Source organism: Orcinus orca, chromosome 3 (genome assembly GCF_937001465.1).
Source record: "Orcinus orca chromosome 3, mOrcOrc1.1, whole genome shotgun sequence".
Lineage (NCBI taxonomy): Eukaryota > Metazoa > Chordata > Mammalia > Artiodactyla > Delphinidae > Orcinus > Orcinus orca.
Window position 1 is genome coordinate 143,016,167 of NC_064561.1, and position 18,253 is coordinate 143,034,419.

At 39.1% G+C, this 18,253-nt stretch overlaps 1 protein-coding gene across 2 annotated transcripts in view; it reads left to right on the forward strand.

Moving 5' to 3' along the window:
- CDC20B (cell division cycle 20B) overlaps positions 1-18,253 on the forward strand; it is a 61,685-nt gene that overhangs the window by 20,808 nt on the left and 22,624 nt on the right. For both annotated transcript variants that reach the window (XM_004275140.3, XM_049707727.1), the window contains exons 3-6: positions 3,521-3,740; positions 7,757-7,887; positions 11,103-11,196; positions 17,914-18,024. In XM_004275140.3, the coding sequence (XP_004275188.1) occupies positions 3,521-3,740; positions 7,757-7,887; positions 11,103-11,196; positions 17,914-18,024 (556 nt within the window). The remainder of the gene's footprint in view (positions 1-3,520; positions 3,741-7,756; positions 7,888-11,102; positions 11,197-17,913; positions 18,025-18,253) is intronic.

The window sequence follows — 18,253 nt, forward strand, 5'->3', positions numbered from 1 at the left end:
ACCCCAGCCATGAGGGTGGGCTAGAGAACTGCTGAAGAGCATCCCAGGTGGGGAAACTGTATGGAGAGAGTGACAGTGGACAAGCCAGAGAAACATGGCTCATTGTCAGTTCAGTGTGAAATTTTTAAATCATTTTTCTTAGCTGACATATCAAATTCTTTATTTTCCCTCTTTTAAACTCAGGATTATTTTGTTTTTAAATGTATATTTAAATTTGGGACTCCAGGAAAACCTTGATCAAGAGTATCATGTTTGTTGCAAGTTAAATATATCTTCAAATATGGTGGCTGCTCCCTTTCTTGCTGCCTAGAAGGGTGAGGGCTACTTCGCTGGTGTTTGCAGAGGTTGCAGACCTAGCCCAGCCCACAGCCTGAATGGGGCCCACAGACATGCTTTGCTTAATCCCACGCGTTTTAAAATTTTTGAATCACTTGAAAACTTTGAAAAGTAGGGAAATTGATAGGAAAAGTCTCAATTTATAACTTCTGTTAAAACACGGGACAACGTACCCCTCTGACTATCTTTCTTGCTGAAACACGAGCATTCTGATCAGAGAGAGATTCCCACCACCCAGTCTCCTTCTGACTGGGGCTGAGTCTCTCCAGTCTTTGAGCTGGATCTGTGGTTTCCTTGTCTGAGAGAAACCAAGAAGTAGGAGATGAAAGTCTGAGTGGGCCACATTTCTCCCTCCAGGCCCACTTCTGCCAGCTCCTTCCCTGCTGCTCCCTTGTCTGGGCTTCTGAGGATGAGATGCCAGATTTACGTTTCCAGGGCTCTATCTTTCCCGCTTTTCAGCTTTTCCTGTTCCTACTCAAAAACAAGAACAAGGGTAGAACAATCGAAAGGCAAAAAAATTGACCCCAAACAACACTGTTCACAACAGCAAAGGCCTCGGGCTCCTGACTTCTCTTTTTCTGGAGAAGGTGCCCTTTTTGTTGCAGTTTCTGGAGGAAAACAGAGCAGCAGTAGGGGAGAGATCTCCACCCACCAGCTGGAGTGGCTGCAGGCGACCAGGTGATCACCTTACACACACTTACTAAAAAACCCAAACAAAACCAATATTCACTGCCTTAATGTTCTGGCATATTTCCTTCCTATCTTTCATTTATAGATAGGAAGTAAGACCACATTGGAATACTCTTTTATGGTGTCCATTTTTCACTTGGTAGTATAGTATAAGCATTTTTGTGTTTTATTGAATTTAATCCTATCTTTAAAGATTTTTAAATTGAGGTGAAATCATAAAAATTAAAAAACATGAAATTAAACATAAAATTAAACATTTTCAAGTGAAAAATTCAATGGCCTTTAGTACATTCACAGTGTTGTACAACCACCACCTCTATCTCATTCCAAAATATTTTCATCATCCCAAAAGAAGACTCAAAAAAAAAAAAAAAAGACTCCGTACCCATTAGGCAATTTCTCCCCATTTCCTCCTTCCCCCAATCCATGGAAACTACTGATCTGTGTTCTGCCTCTATGGAGTTACCTGTTCTGGATATTTCATATACATGGAATCATACAATATGTGACTTTTTTTGTGTCTGCTGCTTTCACTTTTCATAATATTTTCAAGGTTTATCCACATTATAGCATTTTATTAGTACTTCATTCCTTTTTATAGCTGAGTAATATTCATATACATATTGTTATACAGGCATATATATACTCCATTGCACACATACATTCCCCCCTCAATTTGTTTATCCATTTCCACCTCTGGCTATTATAAATAATGCTGCTGTGAACATCTGTGTACCTGTAGTTGAGTACCTGTTTTTATTTCTTTGGGGTATATACCTAAGAGTTGAATTGCTGGTCATATGGTAATTCGAGGTTTAAATTTTTTTTTTTTTTTTGCGGTACGCAGGCCTCTCACTGTTGTGGCCTCTCCCTTTGCGGAGCACAGGCTCCGGACGCGCAGGCTCAGCGGCCATGGCTCACGGGCCCAGCTGCTCTGCGGCATGTGGGATCTTCCCAGACCAGGGCCCGAACCCGTGTCCCCTGCATCGGCAGGCGGACTCTCAACCACTGCGCCACCAGGGAAGCCCGAGGTTTAAATTTTTGAAGAACTGCCAAACTTTTTCCACAGCAGCTGCACCATTTTGCATTCTCATAAGCAATGTACAGAGGTTCTAATTTCTCCACATCCTCACCAATAGTTGTTATAGATAGGTCGACTGATTGGCTATAGCCATCTTAGTGGGTATGAAGTGGTGCTTCATTGTGGTTTTGATTTCATTTCCCTAACTTCTAATGGCTGCAGAGTATTCCCTTTTATGGATGCCACATAGTTTACCTAGTCAATTCTCCACTGGTAAACACTGAGTCCCTCTCATCTTTTTGCCCTTACATATATACTCCAGTACCCACCCTCACGTTCTCAGTTGAAAGCATGGACTGTGGAGTCAGACAGATGAGTTTAGGGTATAGCATCTCCATTTACTCCTAGTGTGGTCTTAGGCAATTCACTTAACTTCTAAATCTCAGTTTCTTCATTGGTAAAATGGGAATAAATAACAGACCTGCTTCACCAAGTGTTTCAGAGGATTAAATATGAATGTGCATAAAGCCATTGACATATGGGTTTGTATGTGGTATGCAATCAATAGATGCTGGAATCTTTGATTTCTTCCTTAAATTCTTAGAGGTGACATTGCTGGGTCAGTACAGGTTAGGCACATATTTGAGGGCTTTTGACACACATTGCCAAATTGTCCTTTCCAGATACTAATTGACATTCAACCAGCACTGTATGCCAGTGTTTGTTTCTAGAACCTTCAACATTGGGAATTGTCATTTAAAAAATCATTGCTAACATCTCAATATTGTTTTAAATTTGCATTTTTGATTATTAATGAGCTTGAATATATTTGAGGCATTTATATATCTCTTTAATGTATTGTCTTTTTATGTCCCATGCTCACTTTTCTCTTGGGATGATAAACTTGTCTAAATTTCTATAAGAGCCCTTTATACAAAGATATTAACCTAACATGCCTGTCATTTTGTTAAAAAATAATTCATTTTCAGTTTGTCATTTGCATTTTAATTTCACATAACTACATGGCATGGCTCACCACTAAAGGATCTGTAAATACCAAACTCTTGGTGTTTCTCAGAGAGGATGGACAGAAGTTGAGCAAGTTAGGCCTCAGTTTTCCCATCTGAAAAATGGGATTGGACTAGAAAATTGCTATTTATTTCCAGACTTTACGATATTTTATGCTTTTATGAAATTTTATGATTTTATATTATCTTCTATGATCAGTATATAGTGTTATTCAACTTCATATTTTATATTTGTATGTAATAGTAATAAGCATAAACATAATTACTCCTGAAACTGCTTTGGTATGTCTTCAGACCCTTGAGCAGAGGCTCTAAGTGTGGTATATATATACACATACATATATAAAATGTACTAGGTGAGTTGTTTATAATTCTCTTTTAAGGAATTTTAACTTTTGTATCATTGAGGCTACTATAAATTATGTATCTGTTTGTTGTTAAATAGGTATTTGATGCAGTTAATCCAACATACTCTAACTTCAAGAGCAACTTTGCAAAGAGGCTATCCGCTGAAGTTCCTGTTGCCAGTAGCCCAATTACCACAAGATGGCGGCAAAGCCAAACCAGGGATGTGGCAGCCCATTCCTTTGGGGGAGAGCATTCAACAGCTGACCTCCCAGAAACTGTGCTGAAGATAACTCCTGAGAAAGAGACCTTGATTCCAGGTGAGGTAATAAAAATGCCACAGGCCAGTTTTGAAATCTTAAAAAAAAGATGTATTCCTGAGAGAATCTTTGTCTTACAGAAATATCTGATGTCACATTTAGTCAACTGCTTTTCTCTTTTTCTCCCTTTGAATAAGAAATTTCCAGGGGCAGGGGGAAGGGGAGGCTTGAAACAAAACCAGAAGAAAGTATGTTGTATTTTAAGTGTGTCTCTGAGATTTGCATTGGTAGATTATTGCTTTTGTAAAGACTTTAAGTATGTATAAATATGTGTATGTATACATATGTATACACACAAATATGTTTCTCTTATGTTTTGTAAAGTATAGAGTTTTTGATGATTCTGGTAAGATTCCTTGTCTACAACAGTCAGGAAAAAAATGTATTAGTAATGAAATAATTAGGTATGAAATGGAAGAAAAAGATGAAAACAGGAGAGGATGAGTGGAAGAGAAAGAAAAGGAAGGAAGAGGAGAGAGATGGAGAGTAGAGAGGAGACAGAGAGAGAGAGAGGAGGAATAAGAAGAAGAAAGAAGAGAAGAGATGAGGGGAGTGGAGAAGAGAGGGAAAGAGGGAAGAGGGAAGAGAGGGAAAGAGGGAAGAGGGAAGCCAAGAGAAGGAAGAGAGGGAAAGAGGGAAGAGGGAAGCAAAGAGAAGGAAAGATGAGAGTGGGACAGTCTAATGCCTGCCTGGGACAGAGATGGGGAATGGGCAGCAAAGCTGTGATCTGGTGGGCAGGGATCCAGGATTAACCTGTCAAAGCTTTGAAACACAAGCTCTCCTTCTAAAATATGTCTCATTAGCACAACTTTAAAAAAAATTTTCCCAGCTTTATTGAGATGTATTTATTTTGGCTGTGCTGGGTCTTTGTTGTGGCATGGGTTGTGGCATGTGGACTCTTAGTTGTGGCATGCATGCAGGATCTAGTTCCTGGACCAGGGATCAAACCCAGGCCCCCTGCATTGGGAGTGCTGAGTCTCACCCACTGGACCACCAGGGAAGTCCCAGTTGAGAAATAATTGACATATAATACTGTGTGGGTTTAAGGTGTATGACATGATGACACAATACACTTATGTATTGCAAAATGATTACCACGATAGAGTTAGTTAACATTGCCATCACGTCACATAATTACCATTTTTTTTGTGGTGAGAACATTTAAGATCTATTCTCTTAACAGTTTTCAAGTGTATAATACAGTATTGTTAACAATAATCATCATGTTATACATTAGATCCCCAGAGTTTATTCATTTTCTAATGGGAAATTTGTGCCCTTTGACTGATACCTCCCCATTTCCCCCACCCGCTAGCCCCTGGCAACCACCATTCTACTCTCTCTTTCTCTGAGTACGGCTTTTTTAGACTCCAGGTATAAGTGATATCATACAGTATTTGTCTTTCTCTGTCTGACTATTTCACTTAGCATAATGCCTTCAGGGTCTATCCATGTTGTTGAAAATGGCAGGATTTCCTTCTTTCTCATGGCTGAATAATATTTCATTGTATGTTTATGTACCCCATCTTCTTTGTCCATCCGTTGATGAACACTTAGGTTGTTTCCATATCTTGGCTACTGTAGATATCTCTTCAAGATCCTATTTTCATTTCCTTTGGATAAGTACGCAGAAGTGGAATTGCTGGATCATTGCTGATAGTTCTATTTTTACGTTTCTGAGGAACCTCCATACTGTTTTCCATAGTGACTGCATGAATTTACATTCCCACCAATAGGAGCACAACCTTTTTTATTCCCATTCTTCAGAAGCAAAACTTGACACTTAGTGATTTAATTTCTGTTCTTCCTTTTTAAAATCCTAGGCAATGTAATTCATTGTCTTATCAGCATGTTTAAGACAAATGGTACCTTACTGCCACTCTTTTCTCAATGACATTAGACACAGTGAGGCACCATAGTCCTGCAGATGGAAAGGGAGCTCAAATCATTTTTTTTTTTTGATAGGTAAGAAGTGGATTTATTTAGAGAGAAACACACTCCACAGACAGAGTGTGGGCCATCTCAGAGGTGAGAAAGGCCTCAAATCATTTTTAAACCAATGAAATTTTCCTGTAATAGTAAGTATCAACACAGAAAATAGCTGATTGAAACAGTAGGAGATAAAGGGTTGTAAGAAAGGTCATTCTTATGTCTATCTTCTGAAAGATGTTTTAATTGAGGGGTGATTTTAATGCTAATTGTATCAAGGAATTTCTGGCTAAAATTAAGGGCTCCCTTTTCCTTCATAGTTCCTTAATTAATTATTTTCAAATAAAGCGTTGCATGAGAAATTCAGAATTCTAAGAGAGATTATCAGTCAAAATAATTTTACATGAAAGTGTATTTCATTTTCTATTAAGTTAATACTGCATATTAATCAGAAACATTGGTTTCTCAATGTTTTGCTGGTGGGGTTTCTTTCTTTTTGTTCCAGAAGGGTGAACATTGAAGACCCTCCCATCCTAAAAGGGATGTTTGCAGAGAGGTTCATTTGCAGTCATGCTCTGTGAACAAAACCTGAGAGGTCCTGGATTCCTTAGGCTGGTGGACCTGACCTCTTTGTTGATAACTGGGGTGATTGTCAGTACTAGCATCCAACTGTAACGTTTTATTTCTCATTTGAGGTTCAGAGAGACGGCTTCTTCTCCTCTTTACTTGTCTACAAATAGGACAAAACAAGGATGCATAATTTTGCAAGACAAAGAGTAAGATCTAAAACGTTGCAGAAGGGGCTTCCCTGGTGGCACAGTGGTTGAGAATCCGCCTGCCAATGCAGTGGACACGGGTTCAATCCCTGGTCCGGGAAGATCCCACATGCTGCGGGGCAACTAAGCCTGTGCTCCACAACTACTGAGCCCGCAAGCCACAAGTACTGAGCCTGTGTGCTGCAACTACTGAAGCCCGCCCACCGAGAGCCCGTGCTCCACAGCAAGGGAAGCCACTGCAATGAGAAGTCCGTGCACCACAACGAAGAGTAACCCCCCCTTGCCACAACTAGAGAAAGCCCGCACGCAGCAACGAAGACCCAGCACAGCCAAAAATAAATAAATAAAAAAAATACATTAAAATAAAAAAGCCTTTAAAGAAAATAAAACTTTGCAGAACATTTCATGTTTTCATCCCTCTTTCCTCCTTGAAATTAGATTTTGGATTCCTCCTTCCTCTTAGACTTTGGATAGCCCAGAAATTGAGGTGTTGGGCTCTAAGAACATTAGTGACAGTTTATCTAGCACACATTTGTCCAAATGAAGAAGGGATTGTCATATCGCAAAGGGCCAAGTTACTTAATCTAGTGGTCCCTTGGTTCCGCTGATGAACAAGTGATATAGCAGATATTTAGCTTTAGAAGATGACTTGTCAAAGTTTTCAGTGCAGTTAAGTATGGTAAAGGGCTTTCTCAGTTGTGGGAAGAGAATAGAAATGGACAGTAACAATGCAAATAACGTTGACTCTTCCATGACTGTAACTTAGGAAGTATTTTACTAAAGTCATCTCAAACTAGCTTTACATCTTTGTGCAATAGGAAGAGGGAGAGGCAAAGTGATTTGCTTATGATCATGTAGTGAACGTCAATGATTGGAAAGCAAGCATCCCATAGTGATTTCCTGGCAGGATGATCACAGCCTGGGCAAACCAGGTACGCTTCGCTCCAACATTTTAAACTATTGAACTGTTTGTATCCATTCTTCAAATCTGCAAATGTGTCCTTTCCAGGCAGACATAAAGCATTTCTGCTGCTGCTGCTGTTGGGGTCAGGTCTTTAATCTTAGCATTTCCTCCCGGTTTTGGAAGCCATTGAGGCACTTTCTTACCCAGCGTTCACTTATGAACCCAGTGCCCTGCATAGGCCCTGTGCTGCCCTCTCCACCCCATCCCACCCAGGATTTTGCAGAGACCAGGGCCTGTATCTTCACATTCTGTTCTATGGTACATGCCAAGGGCTGACCTCCAACCAAAGGTTTAAAAGATTATATTGTTTTAAAAACCAAATTCAAAGCTAAATTTTCTTCTGGCAGGATCCTACAAAGAGCCACTGAAGACCCCCAACAAAGGAAGTTTTGAAACAAATAGCTCTGCTCTCCATTTTTGCAAGGCACCCCATGCACTGGACGGAGGCAAGAGGAAAACTGTTGCCTCAAAAGGCCAGGTAGGTAAAGAGGGAAAACTGAAGATCCCACATCTTGAGAAGCTCAGACAACTGAGTCCCAAATGTGAGGTAAGAGCTGGCTTAGCTGCTATGACAAATCAATAAGAAAATGATGGGTTCCTAATAGAAAAAAATGAGTCTGTGAAGGACATGAAAAGAGGCATTTCCAAAAAGAAATAGAATACCTGGCAAATATACAAAAAAGTGTTTAATTAGCATCAGTCAAAAAAGTGAAAATGAGACTAACCATCAACAAGGTAAAGACTAAAAATAGAATAAAATTATACGTACTATGGTATGTTTCCTCTCAGCCCAAAGGTCTCTTGTACGATCATTTCCCAACTATTTGGAAAGTATGTGGTGACTTGGTCTGCCCTTTGGGGTGTCTCAGGATCAGTTTGACTCTTCGTCTATAAGATGGTCTTTTAAATATTTCCCTTATGTCTTTGTTGTTTTTTAGTTTCTCTACTAAGTTAATTTAATTCTTTTAAGTATCTTATTTATTATGGTTTTAAGATCATAGGAGTCTGCCCTAAATCCTTTGTGCACATTAAATATCAGTAGCATGTTTTTAGGTTTATCAAATCGCATGAAGAGCCTCTGAAGAAATCAATGTTTCATTTAGAAAACTTTGAACTAGGAATGTCATAGATTCTCAATTTAGGCAAAGCTACTACTCATTGAGTGTGTGCTTCCTGTGTTTGGCATATATATCTTGCTGGAGGAACAATAAAATATTGTGAATGTAAATTTTAATTATTTGAACTCATATGCAGTTGGAAACAAATGTTATTAGAGCAGGTCTTTTGCTGGGTGCTTATTGTTGGGTAAGGGTTTGGGGTGGGTGGATGGCCAAGGGGTTCTATTGAGGTAACTATGGGTGCTGTTGAGCTCATGCCCAGGCCCGGCTATTAACACACCTGTCCTTTCCACCCTCTAGTGCTGTTTGGAGTTTTTACTGCCCTGGCCATCACGACTTCCCTTTTCCTTCCCCTTGTGCTGTCTGGTAACTCGTGGCAGCAAAGTTGGTGGCTCTGTCTGTGGGGTCACGATGGTGTTGGCAAGTTACTATTGTTATAGCAATTGTTATCCAGCCAGAACATCATCCCAGCATCACTGAAGAACCTGGGCAGGGAATAATGGAAGCCTTTTTACTACTTTATGTAGAGCATTTGTTGTCACGACTAATTGGAAGTCAAACATCAGCAAGAACGGTGCAGATATAAAGTGAGGTCTTTTACCTCGACAGTAAACGTGTGTCTTCATGTGGTCCTTAGAGATCACCTGGGGGGTGTTTCCGCAATGAGACCTGCCTAACTCTAGAGATTTCAGAATTCTCATATCCAGTCGGCTCTATGCCAAGTTGCTCATTAAAGTATTGGGTTGGCCCAAAAGTTCGTTTGGGTTTTTCCATAAGATCTTACAGGAAAACCCGAATGAACTTCTTGGCCAACCCAATAATAAGTGGATCTCACCTAGGGAAGAGTATCCCCGGGTATACTGAGCAGAAGCGCACTGTCTGGGCAATGCCTTGGTCAGCTTTGAGGTAACTATGGGATTCTGAAGAAGTGAATCTGTGAAGAGTTACATTGAGCTATTGACCATCAGGTCATTGTAGGAATGTTATTTTATACCACTGCTTCTCAAACGGGGGCTACTTTGCTCCCCAGGGGACATTTGACAAAGTCTGAAAACATCTTTTTTTTTTTTGTGGTACGTGGGCCTCTCACTGTTGTGGCCTCTCCTGTTGCGGAGCACAGGCTCCGGACGCGCAGGCTCAGCGGCCATGGCTCACGGGTCCAGCCGCTCCGCGGCACGTGGGATCTTCCCGAACCGGGGCACGAACCCGTGCCCCCTGCATCAGCAGGCGGACTCTTAACCACTGCGCCACCAGGGAAGCCCTGAAGACATTTTTGATTATCACAACCAGGGATAGGTATGTAGTAGACCACAATAATGCATTACCTGCCAATAGTTCTGAAGTTGTGAAGCCCTGCTTTATAATTAATTGTTTTACTTTGAATACCTAAAAATCCATGATTCATTGACTGGCAATGCCTATTATGTGATACAATATCTGGGAAGAAACCCAAAATATCAAAATGATGCTCAGCAGAGAGACTTCTGTCTGAATTATGGTGATCCAGTGATTAAATGTATTGTTGTGAAAGAGATAAAAGAGAATCTTCTCTGTTTTAACTATTTACTATTGTATTTCTAGAATAAGTACTTTTCTTTACCTTTTTACTAATTTGCCCATCTGTTTTTGATTGGAGCTGGAAGTAAGAACATCAGGAGTGCTCTTTTTATACTGGCCCAGAGAGATAGCAATCAGAGTTTTGTGCTCATGGAAATTTAGGCAATTTACTTAAGCTGTCTCTGACTTGATAGTCCCAGTTCTCATGGGTAAAGGTATTAGTGGAAAAGGACCTTTAAGATAATAAGTTTAATCCCAACATATTACAGATGAGGAAAATTGAGGTCCAGAGAAAATCTCAGTAACAGACTGAGAGACCATCTCTGGGTTGGATGCTGAGAGGCACCCCTTGAAATAAATCTTTCTTGGGGAAAGCATTCTTACTAATACTCAACTTCATTGTTTTTTTTTTTTTTTTTTTTGCGGTACGCGGGCCTCTCACTGTTGTGGCCTCTCCAGTTGCGCAGCACAGGCTCCGGACGCGCAGGCTCAGCAGCCATGGCTAACGGGCCCAGCTGCTCTGCGGCACATGGGATCTTCCCGGACCAGGGCACGAACCCGTGTCCCCTGCATCGGCAGGCGGACTCTCAACCACTGCACCACCAGGGAAGCCCTCAACTTTATTGTTTTGAGGAGGTCTTTTAATTTCAGAGAGTACTAGAAATACGACATTTCAGTTCTTGCAGGCTTTGATGATGTCACTGGCATATGGTTGGTTTGTGGGCTAAAAGGATTTTTAGGCCAGAAGAATAAAAGAGGATTTTATTGTAGCTGAGTGATACCCTCCCTCTGGAGTTGTTGGGGAGATAAGAAATAATATAGCAGTAAAAGGTTCAGCACTGTGTTTATTACACAGTGGTTAGCTAATAAATAATGGCAATTATTCTAGTTTTGGTTTCGGTAATGTGTAGACTTTGAACTTTGTAGTGAATTAGCAGCTTTAATTCTATACCATGCAACACATCTGAGATGTACACATACGTTTCTGAATAAGTAATCTCTTTGTGTCTGTTTTCAGAAATGCTTAAACCAGCTATTATCGACCCAGAAAGTGTCTCAGCAGATTAATGGGAAAATGCAGCTCTGCGAGCAATCCCAATGCATTTGGAAAGGTATGGGCCAAAGATTTTCTGTTTGTCCTTCTTTCCTACCCTCCTCTCTCCCTGCCTCCTTCATTTCTTCCTTATCTTAAAATATTTTATTTTTATATTTATTAGAACAAACTCAACATAATTGTAAAATGTAGATAATTCTCGTGATCCTCTGTCTTAACCATCCCTACCAACACTTCCTATTTCCCAGAGGCAACCACCCTTAGCTCTTCCAGCTATACCCCCTGCTATTTACATCTATGTTCTAAATAATGTTTGTAAACTGCTTTTTTTTTTACAATTTTAGACTTTATCACAACTTTCTAGCAGAGTAAGAACTTAGCTTTCCTCCTGTTTCATTCACCTCCCTCAGTCTATTTATATTATACTTTTAAAGAGTAAAATTAGTATTTAACGTTTACATCATATTACTATAAAACTATTATTTCCTGTCAAGCCAAATAGTGTACTATAACTATGCCTCTTTTCTAGTATAACCTTTTTTTCCTAGACTTAAAAAGTTGCTTTATATTTTCATTTATTAGATACCTGTGAAATTATGACTGTTTTCCCTAAATGCTCCCATATTTTGTTCCACAGCCATCAATAACATTTTCCACATACCCACCCACATCAATTCTTGTTTTCCTTGGTGGCCTCCTACCCAGAGCCTGCTGAACACGCTGCTCTCTTGGCCAGTCCCACAGTTGTGATTCTGGGACTTCTCTTTGATGTTAGATCCGCTATTTCCAGGCAGCCATGTTGTGCTCCTTCTGGGTTTGCTGGTCTGAAAGTGTGCTTACTCTACTTTTACACTTGATTCATAGTTTGGCTGGCTACAGATTCTAGTTTCACTCAGAATTTTGTGAATAAAGGTATTGCTTTATTGCTTTCTGGCATCCACTGTTGCTGCTGAGAAGTTATATGATGTTGTGACTTCCTGTCCTTTGTGTGCCACCTGCTTTTTCTCTCTGAATGCACATAGAAAAATCTCTTATTAGTGTTTTAAAATTTCATGATGATAAAGCTTCGTGCAGAATAAAAAAAAAAAAAACCTCATTATAACTGACAAGTCCACCGGTAGATCTTTTCAGTCTTGGAGACCTATGTCTTTTAATTCTTGAAAAGTTTCTTGAAATATTCTTTAGTAATTTCTTCACCTTTGTTTCTTTTTTCTTTCTTTCTGAAATGTTGACCATAATTGTTGGTCCTTCTGGATTAGTTCTCTTATTTTTTTCTATTCTATTTTTCATCTCACTTTTTCTTCTACTTTGTAGGTGGTTACCTCATTCTGTCCACTAGCCTTGAGATTAAAGTTTTTATTTTGGCTATCTTAGTTTTAATTTTAAAGTTTCTTAGACACTGTCAGGCCTCTCTTTCTCTCTCTCTCCCCTATACCCCTTCCTCCCTCCCTCCCTCCCTTCCTCCCTTCCTCCCTTCCTCCCTCCCTCCCTCCCTCCCTCCCTTCCTTCCTTCCTTCTTTCCTTCCTTCCTTCTTTCCTTCCTTCCTTCCTTCCTTCCTTCCTTCCTTCCTTCCTTCTTTCCTTCCTTCCTTCCTTCCTTCCTTCCTTCTCTCTTTCTCTCTTTCCAGCATCCTGTTCATGCTTCATGTATATACTATTTTCTCTTATTTCTCTGAAAAAATTTCACATACAGTTTTGGAAGGATTGCTCTTCTTCCTGAATTGTCTTTCTTTGCTTAGCTCCTCCCACAGTAGTTTTGGTTTCCCTCTTTCAGAGTGAAGAAAGCTTCAGTGAAGCTTCCTGAAATGTGTGGTGTTCTGGAAATAGCACTAAGGTAAAGACCTGTGACCTGCCAAATTCACTATGACAGTTTTCACTCTATCTGTTTTTGCTGGTGCTCTTGAGTTAAGAGGCTGTCATTTTTTTGGTTTATTCAGGGAGTAAACATCTGGTTTCTTCTGACATGTGCACGTGTGTGTATGTACAGGGTGTTTGTGTGTGTGTGTGTGTGAACTTGACAGTCTTATAACCAAACTCATCTCATTCTAAACCTTCCCTGTGCCTCTGAGCCCTGACCCCTTGTGGGGTTTCTGCAAGACAAATCAGCTTGCTTCTCTTCACCACGGCCCCTCTATAGGCACTTGAGGGTCATTTCTTATGTTCCTCCTGGTCAGTTATCAAACCTTTACCAATTTTGCAGAATATTACTGTAATGTCTTCGTACTGCTATTTCACTCCCATACTCTTTGTTCTTATATCTTCACAGCTTAAAAAAGTCATTTGCTGTCATTCTAGTGAGGTTGAAAATAGGAGGCAGAGGAAATACACTTATGTGGCCATTCTTCGGACTTGACTTGCAAGTCTGTTGCTCTGCTTTAGATAGATGACTTTGGTGGCAGCACTGAGGAAGATTTGAAGGGGCGGGCTGTTGGAAGCAGAGTCTAATCGAAAGGAATGTTCTATGAAGGGCTCTGTTCTTAATTCTTTTAAGGGGATTTAAAGTGTGAAACAGATTCCACATAAGCCAGGTAACTACTCTTAGGCACGTGGATCACTGGGACAAATTTTATCCAGGTGCTGTGCATATAAAGTATTTCTTCATGCCTCACCCATATTTGCTAAGACTCTGAAACCTCACAGTAGGCACCTCCTGTGCCTTGTAAGTATACCTATTGGGGCCAAAGCTGGTAGAAATCTTTGGGTGGTGATGTCATGTGTGCATCAGGGCGACTCTGCAGCCATGCAGTGGGGAGATATTGCTACTGTGGCAGTTTCTAGAAGGTCCTCCTTCCATGCTGCATTCAGTGCTCCCAAAGTCAAATTTACCCTGCACCCCATGTGTTCTCCTTCCTACTTCCTCTTTCCATCTTGGAAGCCTTTGTGTCATTCATGAGATTGTTATCATAGTTGGAAAATAATTGATTAGGAGCCTAGCTCTGTGAGAGAAACTTAAGAGAACTAGTGGTTCAACTCATAAATGCCAAGGAAACCTGCCTGTTAAATTTCCCTCTGGGATAAGATAACTTTGTGCATGTGTATTTTTCATGCCTCTGTTTCCCAGCAGTATAAAAGGGACAAAAACAGAGTTAGATGCATAAAAATAGGCACAAAAAGTTTAAGACCTGCTGAATATTCTTTTGGGAGGTTTGGGAATTTACAGTTGGATGAATGAGTGAAACTTATCCTTTACTTCTTTATTTTAGAGTTATAATTTCTTAAAAGCAAAATAAAATATCTGGGGACACGTCTTACCTTAGCTCTCCCATTTCTTCTGATCTGATCAGCAACAAGTTTGTGTTTCTGTAACATGCTGAAGATATGATGTAGAATAGAAATTGTATATTCTATAAAGGCAGAAAGAATGTACCTGTATTATTTTGTTATCCTAGGAAATCTATCTATCTCTATGTATTTATCTATCTGTCTACAATCTATCCATCCATCCATCCTATTTTTTAGGAAGTTTTGATTCACAGCAAAATTGAACAGAAAATACAGAGAGTGCTCCTATATCCCTGCCCCAACACATGCACAACTTCCCCCGCTACCAACATCCCACACTAGAATAGTACATTTGTTATCATCAATGAACGTACATTGACACACTGTTATTGCCCAAAGTCCATAGTTTACATTAGCTTTCACTCTTTGTGTTGAGTATTCTGTGGATTTTGACAAATGTGTAATGACACGTAGCCACCGTTATAACAGCACGTAGAGTAGTTTCACTGTTCTAAAAATCCTTTGTACTTCACGTATTCATCGCTCCCTCTTCCTCTAACCCTGGCAAACTTTTCACTGTATCCATAGTTTTGCCTTTCCTAGAATGTCATTTAGTTGGAATCATACAGTGTGTAGCCTTTTCAGATTGGCTTCTTTCATTTAGTAATATGCGTTTAAGTGTCCTCCATGTCTTCTCATGGCTTCATAGCTCATTTCTTTTTAGCACTAAATGATATTCTATTGTCTGGATGTACCACAGTTTATTTATCCATTCACCTATTCAAAGACATCTTGGTTGCTTCCAAGTTTTGGCAATTACGAATAAAGCTGCTATAAACATCTGTGTGAAGGTTTCTCTGTGGACATAAGCTTTCTACTCACTTGGGTAAATACCAAGGAGTGCGTTTTCTGGATTGTATGATAAGAGCATATTTAGTTTCATATGAAACCTCCAAACTGTCTTCCAAAGTGGCTGTACCATTTTGCATTCCCACCAGCAATGAATGAAAGCTCCTGTTGCTCCACATCCTTGCCAGAATTTGGTGTTTGTCAGTGTTTTGGATTTTGGCCATTCTAACAGATGTGCAGTGGTGTCTCATTATTGTTTTAACTTGCAATTCTCTAATGAAATATGATGTTGAACACATTTTCTTATGCTTATTTGCCACCTTCTTTGGTGAGGTGTCCAGATCTTTTGCCCATTTTTAAATTGAGTTTTTTGTTTTCTTATTGTTGAGGTTTAAGTGTTTCTTTGTATGTTTTGGATAACAGTCCTTTATCACATATGTCTTTTGCAAATATTTTTTCTCAGTCTGTGGTTTATCTTCTCATTCTTTAGATATGTCTTTTGCAGAGCAGAAGTTTCTAATTTTAATGAAGTCCAGCATATCAGTGATTTCTTTCATGGATCATGCTTTTGGTGTTGTATTTAAAAAGTCACTGCCAGGGAATTCCCTGGCGGTCCAGTGAATTAGGACTCAGTGCTTTCACTGCCATGGACCTGGGTTCAATCCCTGGTCGGGGAACTAAGATCCTGTAAGCTGTGTGTTGTGGCCAAAAAAAAAAAAAAAAAGTCACTGCCAAAACCAAGGACATCTAGATTTTCTCCTGTGTTATTTTCTAGGAGTTTTATAGCTTTGTGTTTTACTTTTAGGTCCACGATCCATTGTGAGTTAATTTTTGAGAAGGGTATAAGGTCTGTGTTTAGATACATTTTTTTAAATTGAAGTATAGTTGATTTACAACATTGTGTTAGTTTCAGGTGTACAGCAAAGTGATTTGATTATTTTTTTTTTCCAGATTGCGTGTGGATGTCCAGTTGTTCCAACACCATTTGTTGAAAAAACTAACTTTTCTCCATTGTATTGCCTTTGCTCCTTTGTCAAAGATCCGTTGACTGTATTTGTGGGGCTCTATTTCTGGGCTCTCTCTTCTGTTCCATTGATCTATTTGTCTGTTCTTTTGCCAATACTACACTGTCTTGATTACTGTAGCTTTTTAGTGAGTCTTAAAGTTAGATAGTGTAGGTCCTTCAGCTTGGTTCTTCTCCTTCAATATTGTGTTGACTTTTCTCCATATACGCTTTAAAATCAGCTTGTCAGCGTCCACAAAATACCTTGTTGGGATTTTAACTGGTATAGCACTGAATCTATAAATCAAGGTGGAAAGAGCTAACATGTTAATAATACTGAGTCTTTTTATCCATGTACCTGGAATATGTCTTCATTTATTTAGCTTTTCTTTGATTAGAGTTTTGTAGTTTTCCTCGTATAGATCTTGTACATATTTTGTTAGATTTATACCTAAGTTTTTCATTTTTGAGGTACTTATATAAATGGTATTGTGCTTTTAATTTTAAATTCCAATTGCTTATTGCTGGTATATAAGAAAGCAGTTGACTTTTGTATATTAATCTTATATCTTTCTATAATCACTCATTAGTTCCAGGAGTTTTTTGTTGATTCTTTGGGTATTGCTTTTTTTTTTTTTAATATAGAACATTATGTTAGCTTCAGGTGTGCAATGTAATGATATATTTGTATATATTGCAAAATGATCACCACAATAAGTTTAGTTTACAACTGTCATCAGATATAGTTACAGAATTTTTTTCTTGTGTTGAGAACTTTTAAGATCTACTTTTTAAGCAACTTTCAAAGATGCTGTACATGCTGTACATTAAATTCTCATGACATTTATTTTGTAACTGGAAGTTTGTACTTGATTTTTTTTTGAACCTTTATCAGCAGTGCTTGAGTATGTATTTCTAGTAACCTTGTAGTTCTGCCCACAACTGCAGGTTTTCATAGCTAACGTTGCAACTATGAGTAACAATCTGGCTTCTTGGTATAGCATTGTGAAGCTCTCATTCTTTTATTAGAAACCATGTGGTCCTAGGACCACAAGTTACCTGGGTGGGGCTCATTTCCTGTTGATCATGTCATTCTCAGTTTGATTACAAGCCAAGTGGTTGGAAAGATGAAAAGACAGTGGCTTATGGTTTAGGCTTAGTGGGGTCATTTGATGAGAAGTAAAACTGAGCACAGGATAGAACCTTGAATTCAGATAGTCATGGGTAACACTAGCCAAACGTAACTCTGTGTGCTCTGGTACAGAAACAGTGAGAGAAAGAGCCAAAATCAATGACTCAACAGTCTTATTGACAAAGACTCAGAGTAGGGCTTAGGTCTATTAGATAATTGTTGATGTTATAGATACATGGATATGTGAACATTACTTTGGTTTTAAAATCTCAAGTGACAGAATAAATATTCAAAGCATGATGTAGTGTCTCTGTGTGCTCCCCACAAAATCTGTCATTACATTTAGGCCTGGTATTCATGTGCTTTTTATTAGAAAATGTCAATGAATATTTTTTTAAAAATTGTTTAAATTAATACTGAAGTCTTTTTCTTCCTTTCCTCCCCCTGCAACTTATAATTCAATTTTATCATGATGACCACTTTGTTTTTCACCCACTTATCTCTTAATACCTGCAAGGATAAAGATTTTGTTTTCAGGATTATAGTGTAGAACTGTTCATTTCTTGTAGGCTGCAGTGATGGAGTCAGAGATGAATACATTCAAAGGTTCAGTGATATAAACTATTCCATACTCCAACCAGAGGTGAAGATTCATCTTACTGCTCTTCGAAATGACTATTGTAAGTTATTGCTTAGATCATGAATTGAAAAGTTGAAATGACAAAATGTATTCTGTGCTCTGGCATAAACTTGAAATTTTATTCTGGAAGAACCAGATGGCCTTGTGCCTCATGCTTAAATGGTGTACCATCCAAATATGGTTAATATAGTGGTTTTTTCATTGTGGAATTTTCATGTTCAGGAATGGGTATTGTTGGTCTTGGTGAGGCACAAGAACTACACATTATG